General features: G+C 44.1%; 1 protein-coding gene across 2 annotated transcripts; it reads left to right on the top strand.

Moving 5' to 3' along the window:
- Positions 1-222: 222 nt before the first annotated feature.
- On the top strand, positions 223-3800 carry LOC125543430. Of its 2 annotated transcripts, none has more exons than XR_007298434.1 (4): positions 223-826; positions 913-967; positions 1736-3148; positions 3479-3800. XR_007298434.1 is itself a non-coding variant. In XM_048706767.1 (4 exons), exons 1-4 carry the CDS (start codon positions 548-550, stop codon positions 3496-3498), a joined length of 546 nt encoding a protein of 181 aa, XP_048562724.1. In that variant the 5' UTR covers positions 223-547; the 3' UTR covers positions 3499-3800. The 2 variants fall into 2 exon arrangements, 1 of the variants encoding a protein (XP_048562724.1); XM_048706767.1 differs by having other exon boundaries at positions 2957-3148.
- Positions 3801-12393: the final 8593 nt, after the last annotated feature.

The raw sequence follows: 12393 nt of genomic DNA on the forward strand, positions 1-12393 counted from the left end.
AGGTGAATCAAGGCTTTTGACACCCAACCATTTGGTCAATTGTGAATTAACTATGGCCTAGTATTTTAGAAAAATGATTCGGTCCAATTTTGCAACAAATATATGGTAGTTCCTTCACACAAAAAAACTCATTTCAGCCACTCGAAAAATAATTAAAAATAGATAGAAAGATCAGAAATGCATACGAATTGGTGATACCCCCCCCCCCCCCCCCCCCACACCACAGCCCAAACCCTAGATCAGATCCCCCCATCGCACCCCTCTCCCTGCTCCCAATCTCCCCGCCGCCGCCGCCTCCTCCCCGTACCCGCGCCCCTCCCGATCTCGCCGTCCTCTCCCACCCACCGCCGACCTCGCCATCCTCCTCACCCACCGCCGCCGACCGCGTCCCTCCCTCCCCGCATCTCCGGGCCTTGCAGCGCGCCGCCCCGATGCCAAGTCCCTCCTCGCCGTTCCTGCGCCGCCGCTGCTCCAATCCAACCCCGATTCGATTCCGGCCGCCGCCACCCTCTCCTCTACTCTCCTCTACGGACCACTACGAGCGGCGATGCGCGGAGGGCGCTCGGGGGGAGGCAGTGGGGGGCTGCGGAACCCCTGCCTGACGATGCACCAGTCATGGGCATCGCTGCTGGTGCACGGCACCAAGCGCGTGGAGGGCCGCTCCTGGCCGTCGCCGGTCATCGGCTGCCCTGGATCCACGCCGCCTCCAAGGTGCCCGACCCCGACACCGTCGCCGCCATGGAGGACTTCTACCAGGAGATCTACGCCATCGACGGGGTCCACCACATCGACTTCCCACAGCACTACCCCGTCTCCTGCCTCCTCGGTCCGTATCCATCGTCTTCCTTGCTAGTTACCGCCGCCGCCGCTGTTCCTCTCAGCTTGCTGATGCCATTGCCGATTATTGCTTAGGATGCTTCGAGGTGGTCGGCTGCGTCCGGTCTGCTGGGAGGATGTGCCTCAATCAGTAAGACAACCTCATTCCTCTCCTATCCATGGCCTAGATTTCTACAGCTTGTCATGTCATGCCACTCAAAACATTGGTTAGGGCCTGTTCGGAATAGAGCCTTGTAAAACAGAGGAAAGCAAAAAAGTAGAGGAACGTGATTAGCAGCTAGTGGCAAAACAGAGGAATAAAAACAATGGAAAGAAATGAAGGTCGCATGTTTGGTTATGCATGGAAACTTTTCCAGCGAGAGATATCTTACTAGAATATTTTATATGGCTTTGCGAGAATCCACATGTTAAACCCCCCAAGACCACCGATTGTATCTGTCAGTCGCAATTAGTATGCTGTCATTGGTTAGTTTCACATCCCACCTTGTCAAAACGCCGCTGATCATTGCATCCACCATATGCGCCTGAGACTTTGATGCCTGCTGTTTTTCTTCTTAAGTTGTCATTTAGTTCCTGATTGGTGATTTTAATCAGTAAATTGTTGGTCATACGAGTCAAGCTTGTGCTCAATGAAATGTTATATTTTGCTAAGCTTGTTATTTTCATACTAAATGAATGGTATTTTAGTAGGAGCAATATTATCTTATTGTGGATGACACCACCATCCTATCTACAACACTTGCTCTGGCAATTAGCAGAGAATGAATTAATTTGACAACTTCCAGCGGATGTTTATTATACTATTGAGTTGAATTCATGTACTGCTAGCTACAAGATTCTATAGTCTAGATACATGATGCAAAGTATGTTGTATTTACACACTTACATCCAACTGCAGTAGCGGCATGGGCGAGTTGAGGTGGGGGACAGAGAGGTTGTGTCGTGCGGGTTCTGATCAAGCTTTAGCAGCACACTTTCTAGTGTTGATCTGAGCAAAGGATGATGCAAGGCTGCTCCTCCTTGTACTGCATGCCTTCATTGACTTGATTCTTTGACAGGGAGATATTTAAAGCCTTCACTTGTTCATTGTGTCATCTGCTGATTACTTTTTCTATTATTTTCTTGCAAAGCATGTAATGGTTTGGAGTAGTTGATCATGGCCTGATGGAACATTCATGTTGTTAGAATGTACATATATACACACACACACACACACACACACACTATTACAGCAGCTTGTTGATCAAGCGCTTCTTTCTATCTAAATGTGTGCACAGAAGTTCAGTTACCTTCTAAAAAATTATTGGTGCACTATCTATCTATATATACACACTATTACAGCAGCTTGTTGATCAAGCGCTTCTTTCTATCTATATATATACACTATCTAAATTGTTTGCAACGGCATTATGCACATGAGGCAGGACTATACAAGTGAATTGTCACAGTAAGGTCCTTCCATGGATTTCATGTGGCTCCTTGAGTTGTAAGATGCAGCTCCAACATTGAATATATTTTGAATGTTTCCAAAGATACTCTCTGTTACGTTTACTTCAATATATACATGCATGTTACTGATAGAAGCTGGCTGCAGGAATCCGTATACATATATACTCTCTTGTATAGTACATTGCTAGATCACTCACTAGGCATTATGTAATACTACTAGGAGATATGGGTGAGGGACTAAAAGGATGATACGCTTCCATGAATTTATTTGTAAGAAGTTTTTCTTGGCTATGTACAAATCAGCCCAAATGAATTTATGTTCTTTTTTACTTCCAGAGTTATAGTGCACTCATAGTGTCATCACATTGCGTGTTCTTGCTGCATATACCTCTCTATTTGCTTAGGCAGACAACTACTTATGTAATATGCAAACAACAGCAACAGAGCTAGTGATGCTAATTCTACCTCTTGTTACAGAATCAGAATTCCTCTTGTTGCACAGGACAACTCCGTTTCCTCTTGTTATAGAATCAGAATTCCTCTGCTTCTTATGCTACTCTGCTAGAACTCTGCTTTTCTACTTGTCATATTGAATATACATGTTCTAAACATTATACAGTACTTTCGTTGTTAACTCCAAACAACTTGGGATCTTCTCTTCTGCATGCAGAAACTAGCTTACCAGTACACCGCCAAGGGGGCATGCCTTGCCCTGGTAGCGAAGAGGAGTGGAGCCTGTGGCAGGCCGCCAACCACGCCTTCGAGCTCGGCGCGCCGAACGTGATCATTCTCCCCGGGGACGTCGCATACCCCGACGACTACAACAGATTTGTTCAGGCCACAATCGACCACTACGGCCAATGTAAGTCAGCCCCTCTCCGTTACAACTAACCTGGTTTAACATATTTCTTCCACAAGCAGTCATTCATTTGGGTGTAAGATAGTTGACATTTACACTTGCATATGTTTGTCAGAATATTAATACTTTGCATGCTATGAGTAAAATGCTCTATTTTCTTTCATCACCTTCTTGTATGAATGATTATCTCATTTTAACTTGCTGGAGAATGAAAGCATTGTACTAGCTGAATTTGTCTTATCATTCTAAAGAAATTGTTTGTTTTTTGATTGGTTTGTTCATAATATATTGGCCCCAAAAGTTTTGATTCTTCTCTTCTGGTTCATGTAACAGGGCGACCGCGGAAGGCATGATGATAGTTCATATTGTCATTCTGTTAGTCCAGTGTAATGAAGGTCATGGCCTAGTCAAGTATGGTTGCCCATTGAGTCGTGCATATGTTTCATATGATTGGAGCAGGGGCCCAGTTTGTGCCAATTGTCACTGCATATGTTTAACAGTGATTCTACTTGTATAAGTGTTATTACACTAGTAGAATTTGTACCTGTGCGATGTCTGGAGCAGGATCCCAATATTTGTAGAGATTGTAACATTGATTGTCACTGTATACAGATTGATTCTGGTTGCTGTTACTTGAAGTATTCCTTATGTTTTATGTTTGTTGATTTAAATGTTGATTATTTATTTACTATCAAATCAAAATCAGAAGAAAAATGCATTGAAAAAAAGGGGCCCACTTACTAGAATTTGACCAATGGGACCCATCTAACTAGAGGATTTTTTTGAAAAAAGAAAAATAAAACTGTCTAGCCGAAAAGGCCATGGCCCAAAAATGAGAAGGCTTAATTTTTGGGCTTGGCCCATCTACCTGACCAAAATTAATATGAGAAAAAACAAATAGGTTGAATTGTTGGGCTCGGCCCATGTAAAACACCGAATCGGACTGGGCTGATTCTTGTGCCACATCAGCTTGCCACGCTGGATGCCTACGTGGTCTGGGGAGGTTGCTAGTGACCAAAAATTTGGTCATGGAACCAACGACCTTTTACATATCACAAAGAAGGTCACTAATTTCAGTTTAAGACCGCCAGCTTTTGACCTTCTGTTTTTGGTCACAAAAAGGTCGCAAATGAAAAACTATGACCTTTCAGCGGCCAATAGTGAGGGTCACAAGTTGACATATTTCTTGTAGTGTGGTTCTGGACTCTGCGGCGGCTGGAATTGATTTTCGTCAACTCCCCTGGGGTTTCTAGAATATTGGGGTATTTATAGAGAAAAGAGTCAGTTTGGGAGGCACCCAAGGTTGTGCTCCCCTCGGAGCACCCCCCAGGCGCTTCTCCGACCCACTGAATGTCTTCTGGTCCAAATATCCACAAAAAGTTTCGCTGCGTTTGGACTCCGTTTGGTATTGATTTCCTGCGATGTAAAAAACATGCAGAAAAAAGCAACTAGCACTTGGCACTATGTCAATAGGTTAGTACCAAAAATGATATAAAATTACTATAAAATGGTTATAAAACATCCAAGAATGATAATATAACATCATGGAACAATAAAAAATTATAGATACGTTGGAGACGTATCAGCATGCCCAAGCTTAATTCCTGCTCGTCCTCGAGTAGGTAAATGATAAAAACAGAATTTTTGATGTGGAATGCTACCTAACATGTCATCTCATATTCTTTTCTTTGTAGTATGGACATTTGGACTTTTATATTTTTCAAATCAATAGTCTAGTTTTGACATGAGACTTAAATACTCAAGCATATCAATAAGCAACCATGTCTTTCAAAATATCAATGCTAAAATAAGTTATCCCTAGTGCATCATGCTCAATCATTGATCCATTCATGAAACACAATCGCATATTAGCTGCACCCAATGCTCAAGTACGATCATAGTGCCCCCTAGTTGGTGCTTTATAAGAGAAGATGGAGACTCAAATTAAAAATAAAAATTGCATAAAGTAAAATAAAGGCCCTTCCCAGAGGGAAGTAGGTAGAGGTGCTAGAGCTCAAAGTGAAAATTGAGAGATAAAAACATTTTGAGAGGCATACTTTTCCCACCAACAAAAACGACTTAGAGCTCCCAACACTTTCCATGCTAGATATATCATAGGCGGTTCCCAAATAGAAAATAAAGTTTATTCCTTTTTCAACCATACTTTCACTTTCCATGGCTAACCGTATCCACAGGTGCCTTCCATAACAACACTTTTTAGGGAATTTATTATTGGAAAACATATAGTAAATTCATGTTTCATTTTGGGACTGGGCATCCCTAATACCTTTTCCTTACTCTTGTGCAATGACAAGTGAATAAACATTCATCGTGAGAATAACACATCTAGCATGGAAAATATTGGCCACCCCTCACCGCCTCGCGAGCGGTACGAGCACACAAACGAGAAATTTATTTTGAAAATTAGAGATGGCACATACAAATTTGCTTAGAATGACAAAAGAATACCTCATATAGGTAGATATAGTGAACTCATGTGGAAAAACTGGTTTAAAGGATTTTGGATGCACAAGTAGTGATCATACTTAGTGCAAAATGAAGGCTAGCAAAAGATTGAGAAGCGACCAACCAAAAAACGAATAATCTCATAAGCGAACATTAAGCATAATTAACACCGAATAATGCACCACAAGTAGGATCTAATTTCATTGCATAACTATTGACTTTCGTGCTTGCATAGGGAATCACAAACCTTAACACCAATATTCTTACTAAAGCATAATTACTCATCAACATGACTCATATATCACATCATCATATCTCAAAACTATTACTAACAATCAAGTTTATTTTGTCCAATGATCTTAATAAAAGTTTTTATTATATCCTTCTTGGATATCTACCACTTTGGAACTGATTTTCATGTGTTGCTTTTGATAAGCTCAAACAAATATAAGTGAAGATCACGAGCATAATTTTTTTCTTTCTCTCAAATTAATTTAAGTGAAGCAAGAGAGAATTTCTTGAAAATGTCACTAACTCTCAATTAAATCTAAGTGGATCAAGAGAGCATTTCTTTAAAAATATTAAAGCACACCATGATAAAAAAGATATAAGTGAAGCATTAGAGCAAATCCATAGCTCATAAAAATTTAAGTGAAGCATAGAGAGCAATTCTAACAAGTCATGGCATAATTTTGGTTCTCTCAAACAAGTGTGTCTAGCAAGGATTCACGACTTAAAACACCAAGAAAAACAAGCAAAGACTCAAATCATACAAGACGCTCCAAGCAAAACACATAGTATGTGACAAATAAAAATATAGCTTTTAGTAAAATACCGATGGTCGTTATAAGAAAGACGGGATGCCACACGGGGCATCCCCAAGCTTAGTTGCTTGCTTCTCTTTGGATAATAGCTTGGGATGCCATGGTCATCCCCAAGCTTAGGCTCTTCTTACTCCTTATTCCTTCATCCATCGTAACATCACCCAAAACTTGAAAACTTCAATCACACAAAACTCAACAAAACCTTCGTGAGATCCGTTAGTATAAGAAAGCAAATCACTACTATAAGTACTATTGCAACCCATTCATATTTTATTCTTGCATTATATCTACTATATTCCAACTTTTCTATGGCAAAAACTCTTCAAATAAAACCATAGAATCATCAAAACAAGCGCATAACGCAAAGAAAACAGAATCTATCAAAAACAGAATAGTCTGTAGTAATCTGGATATCTCAAATACTTCTGTAACTCCAAATATCCTGAAACATTAGGACAACCTAAGCAATTTGTATATTAATCTACTGAAAAAAGAATTGGCATTTTATCATGCTCTGGATAAAAATGAAAATTATTTTCATGAGCGTGAAAGTTTCTATTTTTCGGCAAGATCAAACAACTATCACCCAAGAAGATCTAAAGGCTTTACGTGGCACAAACACTAATTAAAACACACAAAACACAATCATAACAGTAGCATAATTGTGCAAACACTCAAGAACAGAAAGCAAAAAGCGAAAATAAATTTTATTCATTGGGTAGCCTCCCAACAAGCGCTATTGTTTCACGCCCCTAGCTAGGCATAAGGCAAAGGATCTAAGTTTTGTCATCCTTCTCCAACTCTTTAATCAAACACTTAGAATTCTTCAAAAATTTAGCATAAAGATTTTCAATGACAATACTCCTAGGAAATAATTTAAAGAATTCATTTTTGCCCAAGGGATCTCTTATAACTTCAACAAAATCAGGGTGAATACCAATCATCTTAAGATCCTCTTTATTGTTATTACTAGAAGTTGCACCCCTATTCTTAGTAACTTGAGTAGTCTTGCCAATCTTTACGGCAGTTTTTTCAATAGTTTTAGCGGAAGCAAAATCCGTGCTTAAATTACTAAAGATTTCTTCCATTTTATCAATCCGGGACGGGCTTTCTTCAATTGGTTCATGAATTATGGTCCCCTTTTCTTTTAACAACTTAAAAACTTCTCCCGCTTTTGACCCAATCTTAGTAGAAAAATTATGCATCTTTTTATCCAAGTTTTCAATATGCTCTTCAGTAAGCATTTTCTTTTCAATATCATCTAATCTTTCCATGACATGCTCAAGAGTCAAAGTTGTTTTATTAATCATAAGAGGTGGTGAGCCTACCAAATTTCCCATAGCATTAAAACCATCAAGAAAGGGACACATCAAGAAATTTCCATCGGTAATCATATCAAGGACGAATCAATACCAAGTGGTGATGCCTACATAAAAAAAACGAAGAAGAACAACGGTAGATTGCTTATAGATAGATCTATTATGTGCATTGCAAATTCTATACCAATCATCTTTTAAATTTTCTCCTCCCCTTTGTTTAAAGTTGAGAACCTCGTTCTCGGGGGTGCATGCAATAGAGGAAGAACTATCCATAATGACAATAATGGCAAACAAGATTGCACACAAAAATAGATCTGGCAAGAAAACGATGAACGAAAAAGAGGGCGAATAAAACGGCAAATTTTTGTGAAGTGGGGGTGTTGGGGATATAGCTATCAGCTATGGCCCGCCCAGGAGGGGCCGGTTCAGCCCCAATGGCGGGTCACAAAGGAAGCCTAATAAACATTCAAGACGATAGTTTATTAAAGATTATAGAAGGCCTAAGGCCTAGAGGCGGCTTAAGGCCCAATATTGCAAACTGCCGTATGTAAGGAAAGGCTTGTAAAGAAAGTCATGTAAAAGAAGTCACTGAGCCGGACACGTTTTATGAGCCGGCCGGGACTCTGTAGGCCACCAGGCGTCAACCCGTGTATATAAGGGGACGACCCAGTGGCGGCTTAGGGCAAGAAACAAGAGATCGATAACCAAGCCGGCGAACTAGCCTCTTGGTGATCGAAACCCTAGCAATATCAACACAACTAGACATAGGCTTTTACCTTCATCGTAAGGGGCTGAACTAGTATAAAACCTCTCGTGTCCTTTGTCCCGATTAACCCCTTTAAGCTTCCTAGTTGCGATGGCCCTATGACTAAGTCCTTTTGCTAGGACATTTGCAATGACAATTCCATGACAGTTGGCGCCCACCGTGGGGCCAACGCACGGTGGATTTGAGTTCTTGAAGGGCAACTTCGAAGGGCTCAAGGGATACGTTGTGGGCCGGATGACCAAGAGTCGTCGCGGCAAGCTCTACATCGACGACGAAGGCTGGGGCCCCGAGGCCGGCTCAATAGAGTACGGGTACCGGGTCCCCTTCGGCGGGATTCATGTATTCATTGGCCGGATCGGTGAATCGGGCCCTGAGCCGGACGTCTTCACCAACATCATCGAGACGGTTCAGCTCGCGAGGCCCGCCCGGGCCCGACCCGCTGTAAGGCGTGTTTTTGTGGGTTGCATCCATGGAGGTGAATACTCGAAGGAATCGGTGGATGGTGGTGAGACGACCATCTGTTTCGATGCTACATCATCAACAGGTGAGACAAATTCTATGTATCAGCTGGAGGATGGCATGCTCGGGGGCTGTTCTGATGGCAGCAGTATTCCGGACCCCTTTGAGCTGCCGAATCGAGCCGGAGTCTTCATGGCAAGCACTCAGCCCGGACAGAACTCTACAGCTGCAGCAGCAACAACCACCGGGTCGGCAGCGGCCGGGTCAGGAGACCCTGCGCGCCCCCGGCACAGATACTAATGGATCTCATGGATAAGTTGACAGCTCTGTTGACTGTCGTGGTGGAGCCGGCGGATAAGGTTCAGCATGACGCGGAGGTTGCACGGGTACGCGAAGAGATGGTACAAGCCAAAGACAATTTAGCAGCAGAAGAAGTCAGGATGGCCGTGGAACGGGCGGCGTTGGACGCCCGTGCTCAGCAGCTTCAAGTAGAGACCTTCCGGTTGTCAGTGGATCTGAACGCGTCAAACGAGGTCATGAGGAGAAGGCATCAGAAAACTCAGTCACGTCTACCTCTGACGCTCGATCCTAGGAACCTTTTTAATATACCCGGGGCCGGGACAAGTAACCTGCCGGAGGCAAATAGAATCGCGACACCCGGAGCACCGGTTCAGCCGCAGACCGTGGAGCCGCCTCGCATATACACCGCTCCGCCTCATTATACGTCGACACCACCGGGTCACTTCTCCAATCCTTTGGAAAACCTCATTGCTGCGTCGGCTTGTTTGGCGACTCTCCCGATGGAAGGTGACTCCTGACGGCAATCGAAACACGCAGGGTGAGAGAACTTCTTCAGACGGCTCTGGTGCAGCAGGACGCGTACTCTTACAGTCGAGACAGAATCCATTCAACACCTCGCCCGAGCCGAAGCCCAAGCTACAGTAGGCATATGGACTCAACTGATATGTCAAGTAATGCTCAACGCTGCAACCGGCCGCACAGGCATGAGCAGGTATAGGCTAGAGCCCTTAACTTAGCGGATCAGGAGAGGATCCGACAAGAAGCTGAGCGCGCGGTTCAACTAGCAGCAGAGCAGGCGGCTCATCAGATGTTTCCAGCTTATCCAACAACCTCGGTTGAGGCAGGAGTGGCCACGAGAACCGGAGGTGTCCCTTGCCTGGTGCCGGCCATACATAATGAGCGCTTGCCAAAAGACTTCAAGGGGCCTCATAAGGTGCCTAATTACACGGCTGACTTGCAGCCTGGGGCTTGGATTGAGAGTTATGAGATGGAAATTGAGTTGTTGGAGGTCAGTGACGCGGCAATGGCTAAGTATTTCACTATGATGTTGGATGGAACAACTCGCACTTGGCTAAAAGGATTGCCCCCAATTCCATCGGCTCATGGGCGGAGTTAAAAGCCCGGTTCATTCAGAACTTCAAGGACACATGCAAACAACCTATGTCAATCGTGGACCTGACTAATTGTAAACAAGAGGAAGGTGAGTCCACAACCCATTTGGTGCGCCGGGTCAAGGAGATAATTCATTCATCTGATAAGATGGATGCCGGCTCGGCAGTCTTAATGTTGGAGAAAAATTGCCGTTTTGAACCTCTGAAGCAGAAGCTGGGGCGGCATAAACGTGACTGCAATGACATGTGCCAGTTGATGGCGGCTCTCGTCAAGTATGCTGATTCTGATAGTACCAAGGACCCTGTGTCTGATGAAGAAAAGACAGGGAAGGGAAAGAAGAACGGCAACGACAAGCGTCACCAGCATAACCCGGCAAATCAAGGAGGTAATAAACGTAAGGCTGACGAATTTGTGGCTAACACCAATGCGCAGGGAAACAATCAACGACGCAAGGGTAGGCAACCCCCTCGGTCGGGCGGTCAGGTCCCACCCTTGAGCAACTATTGAATGAACCTTGTCCAAGACACGGCACCCGGGAGAAGCCAGCCACCCATATGTGGAAGGACTGTACAATCATGAAGGCGTTTAAAAATTCAAATGCATTTGATGGAAGTCACGGCCCTTGCGGCGGTTCAGGTGGAGGCGGCTTTCATGGCCCGGGCGCCGGCTCAGGTGGAGGCGGCTTTCACGGTCAGGGACATGCAGGTAACCAGGGAGGTTATAATCCACAACCCGACCAAGGTAATCAGCAGCAATCCAGATATCAGAGCAACCCAAAACAACTGAATATTGGGCAATATCTTGTATTTACCACTAGCTTGTGCAAGAGGGACCAGAAGCTTCACAAGAGGGCGGTCAATGCCGTTGAGCCGGTGATTCCGCGTTACTTACGGTGGTCAGAACAGCCTATTGTGTGGAGTAGAGAGGATCATCCTCCCCGGGTTGATAATCCGGGTCACTTGGCCTTGGTAGTAGTGCCTCGGGTTGGTGGATATAAATTCACTAAAGTTCTCATGGATGGAGGCAGTAGCATCAACATCCTCTACTATGAGACATTTCGTCGGATGGGGTTGACTGATAAGAGTCTTAAGCAATCCAACACTGTTTTTCATGGTGTGGTACCTGGCAAGTCGGCATACCCAGTTGGGAAGATTGAACTGGAAGTAGCCTTTGGGGATGAATATGATTCCAGAGCGGAGAAATTAACCTTTGAGGTGGTTAAGATCAAAAGCCCATATCATGCTTTGTTTGGACGGCCAGCTTACGCCAAGTTCATGGCTCGACCGTGTTATGTGTATCTGCAGCTCAAGATGCCGGGTTATAAGGGCACCATTACAATACATGGAAGCCGGAAAATAGCCCTGGAGTGTGAAGAAGGAGATGCTGCATATGTTGAGTCTGTTTGTGCAACAGAGGAGCTAAAGTTTTATAAAGATAATGTTGACCCGACAGACATGACGTCTTTAAAGAAGCCAACAACGGAGCATGAACCGGTGTGGAAATTCAAGTCAGCTAATGACACCAAGATGGTTGATTTTGTGCCCGGCGACTCATCCAAGTAGTTCATCATCAGTGCCAACTTGGATCCAAAATAGGAAAGCGCGCTCATCGAGTTCATCCATGAGAACCGGGACATCTTTGCATGGAAACCTTCTGACATGCCGGGTGTCCCGAGAGAACTCGCTGAGCACACTCTCAATATTGATCCAAGGTTTAAGCCGGTCAGGCAATTTCTTCGATGGTTCAACGAGGAAAGGCGCAAGGCCATTGGAGAAGAGGTGGCCCGGCTCTTGGCGGCCAGGTTCATTGTGGAAGTTTTTCACCCGGAGTGGTTGGCCAACCCGGTGCTTGTACTAAAAAAGAACGGCACCTAGCGTATGTGTGTGGATTACACCGATTTAAACAAAGCTTGTACAGCTGACCCTTTTGCTCTCCCCCGTATTGATCAGATCATCGATGCTACGGTGGGTTGAGCGTTTGAGTTTTCTGGATGCTTATTCA

Source organism: Triticum urartu, chromosome 3 (genome assembly GCF_003073215.2).
Source record: "Triticum urartu cultivar G1812 chromosome 3, Tu2.1, whole genome shotgun sequence".
NCBI classification, from domain to species: domain Eukaryota; kingdom Viridiplantae; phylum Streptophyta; class Magnoliopsida; order Poales; family Poaceae; genus Triticum; species Triticum urartu.